Source organism: Diabrotica virgifera, chromosome 1, assembly GCF_917563875.1.
Source record: "Diabrotica virgifera virgifera chromosome 1, PGI_DIABVI_V3a".
Lineage (NCBI taxonomy): Eukaryota > Metazoa > Arthropoda > Insecta > Coleoptera > Chrysomelidae > Diabrotica > Diabrotica virgifera.
In genome coordinates this window covers 284,718,129-284,738,951 of record NC_065443.1, presented here as the reverse complement: position 1 = coordinate 284,738,951, position 20,823 = coordinate 284,718,129, and the positions used below count along the sequence as shown (strand labels likewise).

The following is a 20,823-nucleotide window of genomic DNA, read 5'->3' as shown; positions in this document are numbered from 1 at the left end:
GTTTTGCAGTGTAATTTTCAGGGGCAACTCCGAATTGCATGAAAATTTGGATTTAGGTTCTAGCGTTGGTTGCTTTTACTTGGGGGGTAACAGTCATCCCTTATAGGGGGGGTTAAAAACGCGTGTATAAAATAAGCTCGGAAATGGATAAATGGACAGATTATAATCCACTTTCGTTCTATAAAAAATTTTTTACGTAAGCCAATACTTTTCGAGTTATTCGCGATTGAAAATGTTGATTTTTCGACAAAAAACCACGTTTTTGCACGATTGATCATTTTTGACTGTTTACCGTGACAGATTTTACGTCAGTAGGTGACATTTACTAGCAACTCGACGGTAAGTAATCCAACTCGACGGTAAGTACTGCAACTCGACGGTAGGTAATTCACTTACCGTCGAGTTAAAAAATCTCTTATTTTAATTTATTTTTTGAAAGAATAAAGAAAACTAACGAATTATTTATTAATATTGAAACTTATGGTACAATTTGTTAAATTATTTAATGAAATCCCACTTGTTTGGGCTGTGGTTTCACTTCTAACAGAAACTCCTGCAGAATCGCATACATTAGTAGTATCCAACATTTTTTCTCTTCAAATACGCGATCAAAGTTGAAAACTTGGAAATATCAATGCCATCATAAAGAAAAACGGTGGATTTAATCATTGAATATTCTGCCCAGAGGCTTCCAGGAGCTTTCAACTGCATATGTCTTTGAACGAAATATGCCAATAGAGTATTTTCTTTGATTCTTAAATTCTTGCCTTCGCACCATTTTTTAAAACTGGTAGGTATTTTGATAACGGATTTTGGATTTTTTGGGAATAATTACGGAACACCCTTCTTCCCAAGCCCGTTCAATTTCTTCAAATTCACTTTCGCTCATATTTTAATTTATAATAATCAAAATTGTACTTAATATTATTGACAACTAAATAATAACTAAATTCTCCATTGTTGTTATGCACCCTAGTTACTACCTAACAACCAAAGTATGATAATATCTATCTTGATAAATATATCTATCTTGATAAATAATATCTATCTTGATAAATTATATCTATCTTGATAAAATGAATGAAACTAGTCAATATGACGAAAATGTTTAATTTTATAATTTATAATGGTATCAATCGTGCAAAAAACGTTATAAGCATGTCGAACGTTAAGGGTAACCGATCTCAGACAATAATTGGAGTCGTCGCTCCGCTCCTCCTCCAAACAATTGTCTTCGATCGGTATAAAACCCTTACCGTTCTCCATACTTAATATACTATTTCGCAAATAATTCAAAAAGGAACACCTTTTTATGGATTAAAAATATCCAGCAATGGTTTATGGTCCGTTTTTATGCTTATTCTCCTGCCGTATACATATTCTTGGAATTTTTTAACGCCCGATATTATGGCCAGTGCTTCTTTGTCGATTTGGGCGAAGTTTCGTTCCGCAGACGATAGAGTACGACTACGGTACGCCACTGGATATTCGCGTCCCTCGTCATCGCGCTGGCTAAGCACACAACTTACCCCGTAAGGGCTAGCATCACACGTCAAAAATAAATCCTTCCGTTCACTGTAATGTCCCAACACCGGTTCTTTTGCCAAAATGTCTTTTAATATTTCAAAAGCTTTTTGTTCCTTGAAACGCCACTGCCAAGGAACGTACTGTCGGAGCAGTGCATGGAACGGATTTGCAATAGTTGCCTTGTCTTTTAGGAAAGCATGATAAAAATTTAAAAGTCCAAGAAAAGCTTGTAATTCGGTTTTATTAGTCGGAGCAGGCGCATTTGTGATGGCCGCGACTTTGTCTTTAGTGGGACCTAAACCGTCTTCACTAATTTGAAACCCGAGAAACTCTATTGTCTTTTTTCGAAAAACGCACTTGTCCTTGCGCAAACGCCGGTCTTCCTGGAAACGCGATAATACTGATTAATTATTTATATGGGAAATAAGCCACAATTAAAATGAAAAAAAATAATTTTATTAACGTTTCGACGCCCAAATCGGGTGCCGTTGTCAAAATACAAAATATTACTAAAATAAACTAAAGTGTTGTTGCTAAGCAAAAAAATTCTAAAAAGTCAAGATTGGATCGAATGGAACAGAACAACTTAGAACGGGATCCTACAACATTCACCAGAAATAATACGAGGAAAATATCAATACCATATATAAAAGGACTATCCGAGAAACTTAAAACAATAGGAAATAAATTCAACATTTCAACAACATTCAAAACAACAAACACATTGAGATCTATTCTATCTAAAACTAAACCTAACAATGATCAAGAAAGAACAAAAAATTGCATTTATAAAATACCTTGTGAATGCGAACAATTTTATTTAGGTGAGACATCAAGACCATTAGACGTTAGAATAAGTGAACATCAATCTTATATTAAAAATAGAGAATTTGAGAGATCTCAAATATGTCAACACGCATGGGATAATGAACATAGAGTTCAGTGGAGAGATTCAAGTATAGTCCTGAAAGAATCAGATAGTAAAAAGAGAAAAAAATCAAAGAAGCGGCTCTAATTATGCTAAATGAAACCAATTGTGTCGCAAATTCCTCGGTAGAATGCAGTAGGATGTGGTTACCCACACTGAAAGAGGAAGTCAATAGAAAGAAAATACCAAGATTAGTAAGTCAATAATATCGAGCTAGTACATATTTTATATTTTAGTATTACTTATATATCTAGTATTATTAATATTATTTATAATTTAAACATGTTACAAGTCAGAATTTGGTATTATTTTTTGAGAGTAAATTAATGTAAGACCAAATACTTACGATGTCGGGATAGTATCACAGGGTTTTTTCCTGGTTTTCCCTTGTGATTTACTATGAAGTCTCTAACGCGAGAATTTTACTGTCGTTGCATTTGGTTGTCTTTTTAAAGACATATCACATGCTATAATTTTTTATGACGGATATTCTTGAGTTGGGGTTAATTTCATGTAATCGAATGAACTATCTTTCAGTAAGTCGTCCCAGGAACGCAACTCATAAATATTGGCAATATCATTTTAAAGTCTTCTACTTTAAAATGTATAATATATGTCTGAATTGCCAATATAAATGAGTGAGATTAAATAAATTATTAGAAGAATTTTTTTGCTTAGCAACAACACTTTAGTTTATTTTAGTAATATTTTGTATTTTGACAACGGCACCCGATTTGGGCGTCGAAACGTTAATAAAATTATTTTTTTCATTTTAATTGTAGCTTATTTCCCATATAAATAATTAATCATAAAAATGCCACAAGGAAATAGCTTCAGAACAGCGATAATACTGCCCGCACTTTTGAGTCTAAGTCTATTTCTGAGCTACCTGCTATTAAAATATCATCGTAATACGGTATTACACCCGAAATATCCGTTAATCTAGTGTCTATGAATTTTTGAAAAAATTGTGGAGCCACGGATATACCGAACTGTAAACGATTGCATTTAAAAGCTTCCTTATGCGTAATAATTGTTTGTGCTTCCGCAGCTTCGCGGTTGACACTTAACTGTAGATAAGCTTGTGCCATGTCTAGTTTTGCAAACACTTTACCTCCCGCGAGAGTATATAAGATATTCTGTACCGCTGGCACTGAATAAGGTTCTGGATTTAGCGCTAAGTTCAATGTAGATTTGTAATCGCCGCAGATCCGAACCTCTCCGTTTTCTTTGCAAACGGTCACAATTGGGGTGCGCTATTTTGTGTGTGTAATCGGCTCTAAAACACCCTGCGCTATAAGCCTATCCAATTCAGCTTCAATCTTGTCTTTTAGTGCAAAAGGAACCATACGCGCTTTAAGCATAATTGGCCTTACATTTTTGTCTAACGAAAAATTTACTAGAGGACCCCGGTAAGATCCCAAATTCGTGTTAAATACATCTGGGTATTCTTCAGGATAATTTATAATGGAATATATCTGACTTACCCCTGCTATGGTTAAGCCTAACCTCTCAAACCAGTTTCTACCAAGACTGGCGCGGTTTCCTTCAGTGACTATAAGAGGAAGCTTGGCTGATCGTTGACCCCTTTTTACCTCCACTAGACACTCACCCAGTATGGGTATCACTGTATTTTGATAATCGCGCAGAATAAGACTGGATTGATTTAATTTAGGTCGATTTTCACTAAATATTTTATGGTATGTCGATTTTCTAATCACTGAGAAACTTGTGCCCGAATCAACCTCCATTTTCACATTTTTGTCATTGAGTAGCACGTCTACTAAATATCTACCGGTAATGCTATCAGACGTCACGTCCAATAACGAAAAATTATAGTCGCTACTTAGATAAACACTTTGAGTATCTCCCGAAACCGGCTCGGTATTTTTTGTCGATTCCTCGGTAGTCTCATGCACTTTGCGTCTTTGACTTTGGTCTTTCTTTTTACCAAAACAAGCTATTTTAATATGTCCAACTTTTCTGCAAAATATACAGGTTGATTTAATGTGTTCACAATGTTCAGGAGAATGTTCCTTTCCGCACCGAAAACACTTTTTGCGTTCGCGATCAGCTGATTTTTGTTTTGATTGTCCTGGCTGATTTCTACGAAAACCTACTGCGTTCACCTCTGTGTTCAGCTCACTCTCTCGTAACACCTGCAAACTTTGAACAGCCGCTTCGTGTTCCAAGCACATGTCTTGTGCGTCTTTAAGTTTTAACTTTTGTGTGGCGAGCAACTTTTGCTGTAAGGTGTCATCCAATAAGCCACAGACTAATCTATCTCGTAGCATTGCGTCCAGGCCATTTCCGGAACTACATGGTTCTGCCAATTTTCGCAATTATTTTAGATACATAGAAATTGTTTCACCAGTTTGCTGATTTCGCCTATAAAATTTGAACCTGCAGACAATTTCAGACGTTTTTGACGCAAAATGTTTTTTCAACTCGGCAGTGATATGTTCGTAGCTCGAATCACTAACTTTTGCTGGTGCAACCAAAGACCTTATAATTTCATAAGTACTTGCCCCTCACAGACTCATAAATGTTGCTGTTTTCTTCTCTGGGTCCGTAATATTATTGGCCGTGAAGAAGAAATGCATTCGTTCCACGTAGTATCCCAATTTTTTGGCTCACTAATATTGACATTTTCTATGCTTCCGTAAGCTGCCATGTTTACTGACCTTGTCTTATTATTTAAGATAATTACACGCGCATGCGTGTAAATAATTTGCGTGGTAATGCGTACCTTGGTATTGATAGGCAGAGAGCTGGATACATTACAATTCTGCATTGTTGTGTTAACGCATTTAAGACAAATGGAGAAATATATGTAATTATAATTTAATCTAAAATCTTAGCGCCATCTACACGATAATTGTGAAAGTATCCGAAGTAAGAAATTCATATTTTATCAATAGAACGTCAAAATCATTAGCAAAATCTTAAAAAAATCGATTAAAATTTAATTAATTTTTGCTTTGTAAATGTTAAGCGATAACAATTAAATAATAAATTTAAAAATTACCGGTGAAAGTTGAATTAGTAATCCGCTAGGAGCGCCACCAGCGAAGCTCAGATCGTATAGGCATTGTTTATATAGGGATGTCTATGCATTTTGACGTTGCGACCCTGACAGAAATTGTGGGGATATCTGGTGACTGTCTCAATTTGAATCAAACATATTTACCTATTGGGCTGACCAACTATCTCCCTATATAAACAATGATATAGGTACTATATACTACACACATCGACGTTCGTACGTTTCACTTTATGTTTTGGTTTAATTTATTTGAAAATGAATCATGACGCATGGGCAAAGATAAAATGGACCAACTATATCAAGTCTAGTATCGTTGTCTGCATTACATTGATTCCACTTTTCTGAGCTTTTTCTGCATAAATAATTTCTTCTCTGGATATTTCTGAATCTTTTTCATTTATTAGATCATCCGTGAATGGTGGAGCATAAAGTCCCAGGCAACCAAGTGACGTCAATAACGTCGAGGAAACGTCAGTTTTTGTTTGAATATATACACGTGTTTGAACATTACGTCCTATAAACGTCTTTTGTAGGTGATTTTAAATACGTAAGATTAATGACGTTATAATACGTTTAAAAACACGTTTTCATTTCAGACAGCCCAACTCTGACGTGACAAAAATGGGAGGAGCTTAAACAGTTAATGCTTATAATGTTAATATTGTATATTGACATGACATTGACTCCAAACTTCATTTATTTACGTGCTTTGTGTGGTAAAATAAGACTTTTGGTGTTTTGGTGTTTATTTTCTGTTAATAAACTAATTATTATGTGTTGTTCACGATTCTTTTTGATTTAATGGACAGCGTTACGTTAAATTAAGATATTATGCTGAATAATTTGTTAATAAATTATTTATTAGTTTTTAATGTAGTATCAGTTTTGACACAGTAATTATACCTATATAAAAAGTGAAAATTCTATAATGTTGCATTGAGGATATTGTAATTTGATTGTAATTCAAGGCATTTTTTTTATAAAGTCTTCCATTGGGTTTTACTTTTAGCATATAAGCTAAATTTAAAACAGTTAAATGAAAAATTGCAAGACCAACAATGCCCATACGAATAATTATTATTGTGTATTTTTAAAACCATAAAATGAAAAATAATCTAAAAAACGACAAAAACTACGTTTTTGATATCACGTATCTAAAATGACGTCAGTTATGGTGGCTTTTTACGTGACTTTCGACGTCGAAAAAACGTGATAAACTGACGTGGACTGGTGATAATTATGACGTCTTTTCAACGTTTTGTAAACGTTATTTGGTTGCCTGAGTTGCTCGTCGTCAAAAAGTGTCTAAATATATTCTTTCGATCTCTCCAGTTTGTCTTCTGTAAATATATTTATGTATTTCGTTATTGTTTAATATTGTTTCTTGTTTTCTTCTGTGTCTACCTATCATTTCTTTTACCTCTTTTGGACATCAAAGATATCTTATTTCCTCTGAAGTTGTTTAATTTCTAGGCATTTTTTTCCATCCAGATTTCTTTAAGTAGTCTGCACTTTTTTTAATGATTATTGATTCGTTTTTATTCTATTGGGTTTGTTTTATGTTTTTGTCTTACGTTCATGAAATCTATGATATCTTGCGTTATCCGTTCTTGTTTTCTGTTGTTTTTAGTGAACTCGATGTCTTCTTCGTGTATAATTGTTATTTTCGTTGTTAGAGCCGTCCATATATGACTTTAACATCTATCTATCGTCTCTATTTTTTCTTAACCTAGATAATATTTCATTTTTCCTTTTAATCTTAGTCCGTTGTAAGATGTCTATTTTGCTTGTCACTTTTTCTCTTTAACTTTCAGAAATTTTTTTAGTGTAAAATGTATTTTTTGGATTTTAATCGCTATTGAGGTCAGATCCAGTGTATGTTTTCGTAGATTTTATGCTCTTTTTGTTAAGTTATGGTGGACAAAATGAATTTATTTTGATTCCTAACAATTTTATCCTCTCTGTCTGCAGGTGATTTTCGAGTGTATAGTAACTGCTTTTTCCAATGCATAACTTCTGTTATTGATTTTTTTTGCCTTAAAGAAAAAAATATCTATATCAAACTTAAATAAAAATATTCGTTTAATATATCATTTATAATACATATTAATTTCACTTTTCCTGAAATTTGGCTAATTATTCTGTGGATTCCTTGGGTTTATCCTTTGAGACTAACTCCTGCCTAGTCCTTACGCATACTGCAATTAAAACAAGCATATTAGTACTATCATATTGTATAGAAATAAATAATATCTACCTCTTTTGCTCTTTTCCCAACCAACTTTAACTCCATTTTTGGCATTCTCTTGCTTCAACCATGTGGTAAGTGGTTTAAAATATTCCAAAAGTCCACTAGCGTCCATGGTTCTTTGACCTGTCAAAGCTTCCATTGCATCCGGCCATGGTTTAGAAGCACCCATTTTAAGCATCTTCCTACAAGTACAGACGTACAGTTAGTAAACAAGACTTTATTCCAATGCAACTATTTATCAATAATGAGCTGATTACAAAAGTTACTCATTTAAAATACCTGGGATGTTAGATAAACGAGACATTAAATCCTGATAAAGAAATTAAAACTCATAAAAATTGGAAGAGGAAAATCTATAATACTTAGATGCTCTGCAATTCTCAGCTGAACTTACAACTAAGAATCAAGTTCCTAAAATATGGATGTAAAACGCGGACCATAAAGGTTAATATGATGGGGTCCCGGTGAAATCGTCACTATTTTAATCCCCCCTCCTAATTACAGGCCAATTCGCATCTCTAGCCCTCAGGTAATTTAACAATAACCCATGAACTACCGGTGAATTTGTAAGTTTTATTTTTTAAGTAATTCTTAACAATGTTGATAATCTAATACCGGTATTCCATGTATGTACCTGTATAAATTACCCTGTCTGAAGGTGGTGTATAAGGTATTCATCATTTTTTATGTATTGTCTCTTGGCTGGACGAGAAAATTCAAATAAATGTTGTTAAAATGGCTGAAATTCTTGTAACAGATTTCGTAATGAGTGAACGTGGGTGTAAGTTATCAGATTATTTCATTCATAGGAGATTCTGACCAATTGAAAGCTACAGAAATCTGAATTAAATCGATAATTTTTGATAATCTCCCGTCGTCAAGTACATTACGTCAGATGCCCTTCGTTGTTATGAAAAAATACATTCAGTGACATTAATGACAATTCATGTTTTAAAAATTATAAAAGTGATGACTTTCAATCGTCAAATATTTATAAAAACTGTGTGTTTAATGGTACTTACATAAATAAATTACAATAAAATTTTGGTTTTGAACAGTTTTTTATTCATGAAATAATCGCAACAAATTGCACTCGACCTCTGAAATTAATATAGAATTTTTGCTCTCGTGACACTTTGACATAATTTCACTCGCATTCGGCTCGTGAAATTAAAACTGTCAAAGTGTCACTCGGGAAAAATTCAATAATTTCAGAGCTCTTGTGCAATTACTACTGATTATTTCATTCATAGGAGATTCTGACCAATAGAAAGCTACAGACATGCAAATTAAGGTGATAATTTTTGATAATCTCCCGTCGTTAAGCATATTACGTCAGATGCCCTTCGTTGCTACGAAAAAATACATTCAGTGACATTAATGACAAATGTTTTAAAAATTATAAAAGTGATGACTTTCAACCGTCAAATACATATTTATAACAACTGTGTGTTTAATTTCACTAATTGGTACTTACATATATAAATTACAATAAAATTTTGGATTTGAACAGTTTTATTCATAAAACAATCGCAACAAATTGCACTCGAACTTTAAAATTAATATAGAATTTTTGCCCTCGTGAGACTTTGACATAATTTCACTCGCCTTCGGCTCGTGAAATTAAAACTGCCAAAGTGACACTCGGGAAAAATTCAATAATTTTAGAGCTCTTGTGCAATTACTACTGATAATTTATCAAAGAATTTATCATTGCTTAATATCTAAATATTGAACTAATAATTAGGTACTTGATAAAAACCAAGCTCTTGTAGATTTACAATCATCATCGTCAATCAGCCAATCGCGTCCACTGCTGGACATATGCTCCCCTCAGTTCTTTCCAGTGTTCTCTACACTGGGCCGCTTGTAGCCAGTTTTCCGTTACTCTTTTTATGTCGTCGGTACCGATCTAATAGGAGCCTCGGCCTCGGCCCTCGACTTCTTTTATTGTTTCTGGGCCTCCATTCCATGATTCGTCGTGTCCACCGTCCATCTTGTGTTCTAGCTAAATGCCCTGTCCAGTTCCACTTAAGCGTCCTAGCTCTTTCGATGATGTCTTGAACTCCTGATCTTTGCCTGATTTGTTGGTTTGTTATGCGATCTCGAAGGCTCATGTTCAGCATTGCACGTTCCATGGCTCGTTGTGTAACGTTGTGTAAGTTTATTTGCGGATTTTTGGGTCAGTGTTAAGGTCTGTGCACCCAGTGGCGTACTGAGCATGGTTCCGCGGAACCAGGGACCGGCCCCGCAGGGGCCCGCTCTAGCACGCTCTTCGCTTTTTTTCTAATTTGATAGGGACATTTTGCACTACACAAGTACACAATAGAAAATGTAACTTCTTAATATTTTTTTTTGTGTAGTTATTTATAAATAAAAACGAAGAATACCTATTTATCAAAAAATTTGAAAACAAAATTAATAAGAGACACAAGGAAAACTAACTTTTGGAAGGTTCTGTACTTGTTTTACCTAATAAAAGAAAGTGACAAACGCACGGAACGCAATTTCCGGTTTCAACACATGTAAAGAATTACCGCCTGTAGGTTCCTTTTTACTCAAAAACTTATATTTATATCTGCACGTTTCATGGATAAGTTGTAAACTAGAAAGTTTTAAAATTTTGCAAATTGACACAGTCATTGCAAGTTTTATACTTTTGGCAGGGTTATAAAAATGCCTAATCCGAATACAATAAACTCGACGAAAGATGCTTCTTTTGTTTGTATTAGCATCATCATTCTTTAGCTTTTACTTTTAAGTAATAATTCTTGATAACTGAAATAAATATAAATAGTCTAGGACGCATCTGTTTTGAAATGGACGTTGAGAGGTGAATCAAAATTTTTGCAGAAATTTCTTGAAAATAACTCAAATAATAATATTTGAGTTATCCTCCCACTTAAAAAGTTCCGGAACATTGTTTAAATAATCAAAATGTGAAAAAATTAAGGAAAAATTCGTTTTTTTCTTAGTTTTTTGATTATAACTTTAAAAGTATTCATTTCCGAGAAGAGTTGCACTGACATAAAAGTTGCGTAATTAAATTTCCTACAACATATAATTGGCTAAAAATTTTAAAAATTGTCACTCTTGTTGCAAAATAGCAATAAATGGCGAAAAAACGATAAAAAAACAAGTATTCACATTTTACGTTTTCAACCTATCATGTTACACTTAGGACTTTCATATTTTATCCAAAAAAACTGTATAATATAATAAAACAATACTGTAAATTTCATTAAGATCGGTTTAATAGGTTTTGCAAAATAAATTTTGCAATCCAGCTTTCGCAAAAAAATTAATTTTTTCAAAATGTCACAGGACTGAAAATAAAAGAGATAACAAGTTGAATTTTTTTTGCCTGTAGAAGAGTACTGTACCTTTCATTTCCAATTTGCAAAACTAAAATCGAATAACTACCACGGCGTCAGGCTTTAAATAAACATTAATTTTTGGTGCTACGCGCAGGACAGCGGTGTTCGATTCACACAAGTTGATTTCCACCAAAATTTCTTCCAATCTTTATCTATTATATTATTTTTTCCTGTATATTTTGTTCCTCTATAGTTTGTTGTATTTTAATATTTTAATTCCACAAAAATCAAACTAATTTGATTATTGTTTGTGAAATATTGTTTAAACAATTGCAAATGTTTAAAAATAATAAACTTTTATTCTCTAAGTTAAAATATGTGAACAAAGAAAAAAAAGCTAAAAAATTACTAAAAAAGTTTTATTTCAAAAGACAGAGTATGTGTTTTTATTTTTCAATAAACAAATTTATTTATTTATATAGAAATGTAATAAAAATTAAAATGTATCAATAATTATCAAAGGTCATTGCAATGCCCAATCAGAGCAAACTATCCGCTGTCCTGCGCGTAGCACCAAAAATTATTGTTTATTTAAAAAAATTCCTGACGCCGTGGTAGTTACCCGATTTTAATTTTGCAAATTGCAGATGAAAGGTTAAGTATTGTTCTATAAGTAGTAAAAAACTTGCTGTTTGCTTTATTTTTGGTCCTGTAACATTTTGAAAAAATAAATTTTTTTTGCGAAAGCTGGTTTGCAAAATTTATTTTGCAAAATCTATTGACCCGGTCTTACTGAAATTCACAGTATTATTTTAATATATCATAAAGTTTTTTAGGTAAAATATGAAGGTCCTAAGTGTAGCATAATATGGTTGAAAAACGTGAAATGCAAATACTTGTTTTTTTATGGTTTTCTCGCTATTATTGCTATTTTGCAACAAGGGTGACAATTTTTAAAATTTTTAACCAGTCCTATATTGTAGGAAATTTAATTATGCAACTTTTAGGTCAGCACAAATTTTCTCGGAAATTAATATCAAATCAAAAAATATAATCAAAAAAATGAAGCAAAAATAGAATTTTTCCTTCATTTTTTGACATTTTGATTATTTAAACAATGTTCCAGTTCCGGACCTTTTTGAGTGGGAGAATAACTTAAATATTATTATTTGAGATACTTTCAAGCAATTTCTGCAAAAAAATTTGAGTCACCTCTCAACGTCCAAATGTACTAATATTTTTACAGATGCGCCGTGATCTAAAACAAAAGTAAGGACAACTGAACTAACAGGTACGTATCAGAACTTCCGTTGGTATGAAAAACGATAGGATTAATATTAATTTACTGTTTTAAATTAGCTGAGTTTTTATAAAAAAATATATGATGATTTATATTTAATCTTTATTAAAAACTTATAATATACAATGTGTGTTTTTATTGGGCGGGGGCCCGCATAATTGGGGGGCATTATTGGCAGGGGCCCGCATCATAACTGGAACCAGGGCCCGCGTATCTATCAGTACGCTACTGTGTGCACCATACGTTTGTACAGATAAAACACATTGGTTATAAACCTAGTAGAACTATACTTGATGGAAATAATAGTTATAACAAATATTAATGGAACATTATAATATTGTTTCAATTATTAAGAGATTTTAATTTTTGTTATTTTTATATAAACTTACGTGCATAGAAATCGGCCCACTTTAAAATTTGGTCATTTTTGATGTCTCATATTTCCTAAACCTGTTGGCCGATTTAAGTGATTTTTTCAACATCTTATAGCCTGATTCTTAAACAATACCACTGTAATAATATTGTTGCTAAACAGGTAAATTTTCATTGTATACCGGGTGTACCAATCAAACTGTGTTTTTTCTCAAAGTTCGCATCACCCTGTGGAATATTCTAGCATTGATGAAATACTGAAATTAAAACCCAACTATAGCCTCAGGTTTTCTTAACATTCTGTTTTTAAAGTCATTCGTTTATGTTGGATAATAAAAAATTTAGGTACTTTAACAACTAGAAATGTTCTTCATCAGTACACGGTGTTTTTAAATAAGTGCGAGAAACTTTAAGAGGTAATTCTGCATGAAAAAATAATGACAGTTGGCTTTATAAACGTATAGAAAAAGACTTTTTGACTTGTACACACTTCTATATAAATCAAAACGGGAACTGGTGTATGTTTTCAAAGACTGATAGTGTGTAAATAACACACTATCAGTCTTTGAAAACATGCACCAGTTCCCGTTTTGATTTATAAACTTATATCCGCAAATGTTTCGTTTTCGATAGGCCAATGAAATTTGGTGGGTTTTAAGAAGTAGTTATTGCACATTTTTTTGACATACAATTAAGAATTTAATATTCACCATGAGCGCGCATACGTGTAATATGACCGATCATATTACCCGTATGCACGCTAATGGTGAATATAAAATTTTTAATTTTATGCCAAAAAATCCGCAATAACAATATCTTAAAACTTACCAAATTTCATTTGCATATCTCAATTGGTTTTAAAGCAATAAATAAATCATCAGTTTGTAAGAAAAAATTCAACATCCCGTATCTCGGAAACGAAATATTTGCGGACATACGATTATAAAGCCAACTGTCATTAATTTGTCATGCAGAATTACCCCTTAAAGTTTATCGCACTTATTTAGAAACACCGTGTATTGATGAAGAACATATCTAGTTGTTAAAGTACCTAACTTTTTTATTGTCCAACTTAAACGAATGAATCAAAAACAGAATGTTAAGAAAATCTGAGGCTATAGTTGAGTTTTAATTTCAGTATATTATAAATGCTAGAATATTCCATAGGGTGATGCGAAATTTGAGAAAAAAAACACGGATTGATTGATGCACCCGGTATACAATGAAAATTTACCTGTTTAGCAACAATATTATTACAGTGGTATTGATAAAGAATCAGGCTATAATAATTTCGAAAAATCACTTAAATCTGCCAACGGGTTTAGGAAATATGAGACATCAAAAATGACCAAATTTTTAAGTGGGCCGATTTCTATGCACGTAAGTTTAGAAACATATTACATGCTTTTAAACAAACCAAGAACAATTCGCTCACATTTGCTATAAGGCCCCGTGCTGGCTTAATCCGTTACTGTTCAATTTATTTCTTACCTTTTAACCTAACTATCTGAGGTATTAAATTTAATCAATGGTTTCGAATTCACCTGTCGAAAGTGTTGGTGAAAGAATTCACCAACACTAGAGTTGAGAGGGTCAGATAGCTGTACATTTTGATTTGAAAATGTTTGCTATTAAAAGTTGCGAGTTGGCGCTTGTCCATATGATGAACAAATTAGAAGCCTTCGAGAAGTGGTCATATCGTGGAATGATCAAAATATGGGTTCAATGCATTGCAGACATAAAAGTCTTAAACAGAGTAGGTGAAGGCGTAGGTTACTTGACGAAGATGATATAAAAGGGAAAACAATATCTGGGGCATATAATGAAAGGTAGCAGATACTGGATACTGCAGTTAATACTCAACAGAAAGATCGAAGGAAAAATAAGAATTAGTAGGAATACATATTCATGGCTCCGAAACCTTCGTCAATGCACTGTCTTATCAGTTGATGAATTGTTACATGCCGCACAAGAACGAGGACAATATCGGCAATTGTCATGGAAGCTACCCATGCCTAAACTTGGGCACCGTACTCAAAGAAGAAGAACAGAAATACAGATTAAATTAAAACAAATCCTAAAAATTGAAAACTACTTGTATGCAAAGGATGTACAGATACAGAGTTACATCCACGAGGAGAAGAAAAAAACATGTTTCTTCTTGTGTAGTGTTTACTTACTTAAGAGCGTTACCAGCATCAGTATTCTGATAAATATCACATTCATGTAAAGGTTTTTTAGGATTATTTGGCTCATATTCTCCTGCTTTTTCGCACACAGCTTTATGGAACTGGAACTGAATGACGAAGCTTATGAAGTACCTGCAAATAAATAAAAGTTAAAAAATCACAATTTCAAAAAAAAAAGTAATCAATAATGATGGACCTTCAATTTTTTATCGTACCTACCTGAGATACGACACGTCTGCAACTACGTGGTACTTTGCAGCTGGATCAAAATCTTCTTCAGACCGATCAACTGGAGGTTCAATTCCTTGGTATTTTTCCCTTAGTTCCCACCACTTACAGTTGTAGTTTTCAGGAGTAGTTTTTCCTGCAAAGATATCCCATCGCCACAAGTCGATCAAGTATCCGAATGGCAAGAATGCGATTTTTTTTAAACCCATCTAAAAACGATAAAATGAATTAGAGTCTAAATATTCTGAGCTTCACCGATGAGGCATAAGGATGCTGAAATAGCTAGATGGAGATGGTGGTCCAACTCTGAATCAAATATAAACAAAACCTGCCTTGATCTTTTTTATCTTTCTAAATATTTAGTTGATATATATAAAAAAAACTATTAATATATAAATAACTCTTATGCAATTTATATGGAGAATCCATCTTTTTGAAGAAGCATTACGATCTTAAAGTGAAGGAATAATAATTAACGGAAGAATAATTAACAACATGAGATATGCAGATGACACCGTGATTATGGAAAGCTCTGCCAAACAACTCCAACTACTACTAAACAAAACAGATAGTTTTTGTAAAAAATATGGACAAAGACTAAATTTATGATAATAACTAAGAAAATTAATATACATACAAACATACATAAAGCGTCGTTCAGACACAGCGATAAGTCACAGCAACTAGTTGTGATGACAAGTTGCTGTGCATTGTTGATGATTGAGACGCTGTTTAGACGCTGCGATAAGTTGATCTGATTTATCGCGATGTGATTGACCACAACAAGTTGAAGAGGGGAGTATTGTGTACACTTTACACTCTTCAATAAAGGATAACGAGTTTTCATGCTAACAAATAGATCCTCTTACCTTCTTCATAACAAACATATAAAGGTTTGGTATGTTATACAGGGTATTTACAAAGTTATAACCAATTTTATACGAAAATCGTAAAGTTCAACTCACTGTATAAATAAAAATAAGCACAACGGCAATGGTTTATTGGTGCCATATTTTTTTATTTATTGTCAAAATTTTTAAAAATGATTGATATTGCTAATTTACTTTATATCTAGTACAGGGTGAGTTAAAACTCAAGTACATTATTTTCTCAGTAAAATTTAAATGGAATACCCTGTATTTTATGTCACTATTGAAAAGTACCATTACCGTATTGTATTCAACATTCCCATGTCTAAATTTATTAGTTTTCAAGATATTTTCATTTTTCAATGAACCAGTAGCGTGGCTACCCAGATCACTAGAATTTAATAAACTGGACTGATTTTTTGGGGTTTCTTTTAGAATAGAATGAAAGGTTGTAAAATGCCTCCAACAACAAGAGATGAGATGAAAAATAGAATAAACAGTCTATTTCGAAGTGTTAATTTAAAAATGCTCCGTAGTGTAAGTAACTCATTCAATGACCGTTTTTAGACATGCATAAAATGTGTTAGGCGGTCATTTTGATCAAATTACATAAATATTTAAAATATTTTAATTTTTTCAAAAATGTTGTGTTTTGTGTTCAAGTCTTTTTTGTAAATTTTTTTACTGATAAATTATTTTTCGTTCTTTATTTGTTACATTGGTACATTTACATACAAAAGTAGTTTTTATTTGTTTTCACAGAATGTTTGTTTTGTGTTTGTTTTTTTTTTTGCAAAATTTATAATTAATAAATTATTTTTCCGCAAATCGCCAGGAAATTTTGACATTCCTGTCAAAATTTCTTGAAGAAAAAGTCAGGACTTCCTTACTGTAAGGAAATGTCATTTCCTTACTGTAAGGAAATGATATTTCCGTACAGTTGTTAGTATTCTACATAAATGATAGAAAACACATTGCTATTAAAACCTTGTAAATTACCTTAATCATTAAATTTTCTTTATCTGGAGCTTCCTGGATAAATTTTTCAATTTCTTCCTTCGTTAAAATCTTAGATTTCTTTGCCCTATAACCTTGAGCTTGACGTTTCAATAAAGAACGAAGTTTTGAGTATGTAGATATATCTACATTGTGTTTAAGTGCAAGGGTTGACTTCAGCATTGAATAATTGGCCCATAATGTTGAAGATTTCATCTTTAAACAAAGGTCTAGGAAGTATGCCATTACAACATTTTCTGAGAAAGAACTCGTATTTTTACTCATGCGATAATCCATAAAACGTCTGTATGCATTTTCGTACTTTTCTCTTGATTTCTTTGGCAATAATTCTAATGAAGCAGTATTCACTGCCTCAACCAGCTCTGGAGGAGTCCCAGGAATGGAAATTTCATCATCACTTATCATTTTACTTTCGAGAACACCAGCAATTAAATTTATAAGCATCAAGTTTGACAATTCAACCTCAATACGTTTCCATAGTAACCCAAATAATTTTATTAGGATTTTCAAAACACCATTTATTTGGGAACAAAATTATCGCGTTTTTTTTAAATCAATCAATATCTGTCGAATTTTAAACGATTTGCGGAAAAATAGTATGTTTACCTCGTAGGAAAAGCCACATTCCTGGACTCTGTGTTGCTAAGTCTCGGCTTGCGCCTCGACTTAGCAATCTTCACAGTCGTCCAGGAATGTTAAGCTTTTCCTACCCGGTAAACAATGTACTATTTCTTTCTTGTTCCTTACACTTACACACAAAAGTAGTTTTAATTGTTTCCAAAATTGTATAAGTATGTTGTGGTTGGGTTTTTTTTTTAAAATTTATTACTAATAAATAATTTTTCTTTCTTTATTTGCTACATTGTTGATCAAACAATAGAAACATGATCAAACAATAGAAATAAAGGGCAGGATAAAAATAGCAAGAAATGCGTTGGTAAAAATAAAAACAATTTTCTAAAAGAAAGATCTTCTTTATCTGCAGTATCTTTCGATACTGCAATATGCACTTGAAAGCTGGGTAGCTCAATAAAATAAAATAAAATCAAAATGTAATTCCGTACAGGTTGGAATAAATTTTTTATTAAAATTTAGGTCAAGACAGAAGATATTTTCAAGAAAGTATATGATTCATAGGAGGGGATCAATGTTTAAATAATTAAAAATTGGCAATTTTTGCAGAAAATTTACTCTTTTAACTGCTGCGGCAATTCTTGTTTTTATTAAGGATCTTAAAATTTTATTCTGCAAAGATGAAGAAACGGTCTTTAATGTGAGACTTACTAAATTAAATTTGAAAAAAATATTATTTGCAATATAAATAAGCACTATAAAATATTTTGTTTTGCAGAAAAAGTTGCGCTATGATATCACTATAAATTGACAAAAGAGTTGGTTGATAAATATTGAGTAGTTTATGAGAGATTTAATTTGTTTATAAAAAATTACCATTTTTTCAATTGCAAAAACGCCGTTGTTGCCGATAGAATATACAAGTTTTTAAGGTCTCATTGTTTTTTGCTGTAATGTATGTTTTCGATAAATGTATTGACAAATGAAAATTTTAATCAAACACCCCTTTAAATGGTGTTTGAAAATCGGTGTAATTTGTTTAAAACTTGGTTTTTAAGAACATCACCGGGATTAAAAATGTTTAAATTTTGTTCGATATTCGTGTTCCTGGTATTTTTTGACACACTTACAAAAGAAAAAAAATCTAGATCCATTTTTTGCCGAGATAGCTTTTCCAAGTTTAAAAATTCACATTTGTTTATTTATCAATGTTAACATTTTAAAGTTCGTGAGTACATCTATCAACCCTACTACTTAACAATGTCATTTATACATAGAGTTAAAATTTTAGAATATATAAAAAAATAATGATTTTCGTAGCGACCTTAACTGAAAACTTTTTGCATGAAGAGTGGTGCAGTAGTACTTTGCAATATCTTCGTTAATAATGGACCAATTTCAACACTTTTTTATTTTATGGTAACTTATAAAAATAGTAACATCTAAATGACACTTTTAACAATAAATATTCTTCAATTTGTTATAAATATTTTATTTTTCAAATTTTTTTCTCTAAATGTGATAAATAAAAATTTACACAAAACATTTTTTATAAAAAAATTAACAGAATAATACTGAATTAGCATTAAAAATTTCTTAAAAACTTTTTGCTTTGTACAATATTAAAATATACAGTGAGCACGTAAAGGTAGGAATAAATTCATTTTCTCAAGAATGGACGATTTTGGAAAAAAATCCCGAAATAGGTTCATCATTTTTTAAAATATTCTACAATTTTGATTACCTATGTGTTTAAATGACATTGTTAAGTAGTAGGGTTGACAGATGTACTCACAAACTTTAGAATGTTAATATTGGTAAATAAACAAATTATAAATTTTTAAACTGGGAAAAGCTATCTCGGCCAAAAATGCTTCTAGAAAATTTTATTCTTTTGTGGATATGTCAAAAATGACCAAGAATGCGAATATCGAAAAATAATTTTAATATTTTTAATCCCGGCGATGTTATTAAAAAATAAATTTTAAACAAATTACACCAATTTTCAAACGCCATTTTGGAAGGGTGTTTAATTGAAATTTTGATTTGTCAATAGATTTGTCGAAAACATACATAAAAGCAAAACAAATGAGACCTTGAAAACTTGCATGCTCTACCGGCAACAACCGCGTTTTTGCAATTGAAAAAATGGTAATTTTTTAAAACCAAATTAAATATCTCATAAACTACTCAATATTGATCGACCAATTTTTTTGTAAATTTATAGTGATATTATAGAGCAAAATATTATATAGTGATATATAGAGCTTTTCCTGTAAAACAAAATATTTTATAGAGCTTATTTATATTGCAAATAATATTTTTTGGAAATTTGTTTTTCAATTTTGATTTACAATTATTTAAATAAATTAAGGGTCAAATTTAATTTAGCAAGTCTCATATAAAAGACTGTTTCTTCATCTTTGCAGAAAAAAATTATAAAATCCTTAATAAAAACACGAATTACCGCATCAGGTAAAACAGTAGATTTTGTGCAAAAATTATCCATTTTAAAACGTTTTTATATACTTGGCTTGTAGGCTATTGATTGTGTTCAAAATAAGAGAACTAAAAGGAACTACAAAGTTAACGGGATTTTATTATCTCATATGGTCAATGGACCTCTAGATTTGAAAAAACCGTGGAGTGCTACCATTTAGATGGGTGCGTTTTTGAGAAAGGGGTGAATTAGTCCGTAGGCACAGGGTAAATTAGGGTGAGTTCTATGCACTTTTGGTACAAACAAGTCTACAAGAAAATAGTTCCAGTTTATCCTTACTATCAAAATATCACATTTTAAAGTCAAAAATATTTTCTTTTACAAAAATATACCCAAAAGAAAAGCAAGAAAAAAACACGAAAGAAAGCAATTTTGTTTTTTGCTCCATAACTTTTTTCCACAGGGATATAGGTATAGGCATTGCTTCATCGAAAAATAACATTCATCCTTCCTCTTTAAAAAGACTTTTAGTAAAAGTCTCTAGAGTTTGCAGTTTCTGAAATATGATTTTTCAAATTTCGCCGCTCACAACATTTTTGGGCTGTTTTCCCCATTATTTCCCAAACATTGTTCCGTAACTTTTTTCTACGCATTTATAGGTATATATTAATGGTACATTTAGTAGAAAGAGAAGTCAATTACCTTTAAAATGGTCTAATGTATAAGGTTGTACGACTATTTTTAAGCAAGTTATGGTTTTTCAAGA

The 20,823-nt window shown here is 31.8% G+C and overlaps 1 protein-coding gene across 1 annotated transcript in view; it reads right to left on the bottom strand.

Moving 5' to 3' along the window:
• The window catches only part of LOC114330466 (angiotensin-converting enzyme-like), a 537,413-nt gene that overhangs the window by 330,677 nt on the left and 185,913 nt on the right, over positions 1 to 20,823 (bottom strand). Inside the window, exons 21-25 of the mRNA XM_050663676.1 lie at positions 15,150 to 15,367; positions 14,922 to 15,062; positions 7,759 to 7,934; positions 7,641 to 7,699; positions 1,530 to 1,910 (exon numbers count right to left, since the gene is read on the bottom strand). Of these exons, the coding sequence (XP_050519633.1) occupies positions 1,530 to 1,910; positions 7,641 to 7,699; positions 7,759 to 7,934; positions 14,922 to 15,062; positions 15,150 to 15,367 (975 nt within the window). The remainder of the gene's footprint in view (positions 1 to 1,529; positions 1,911 to 7,640; positions 7,700 to 7,758; positions 7,935 to 14,921; positions 15,063 to 15,149; positions 15,368 to 20,823) is intronic.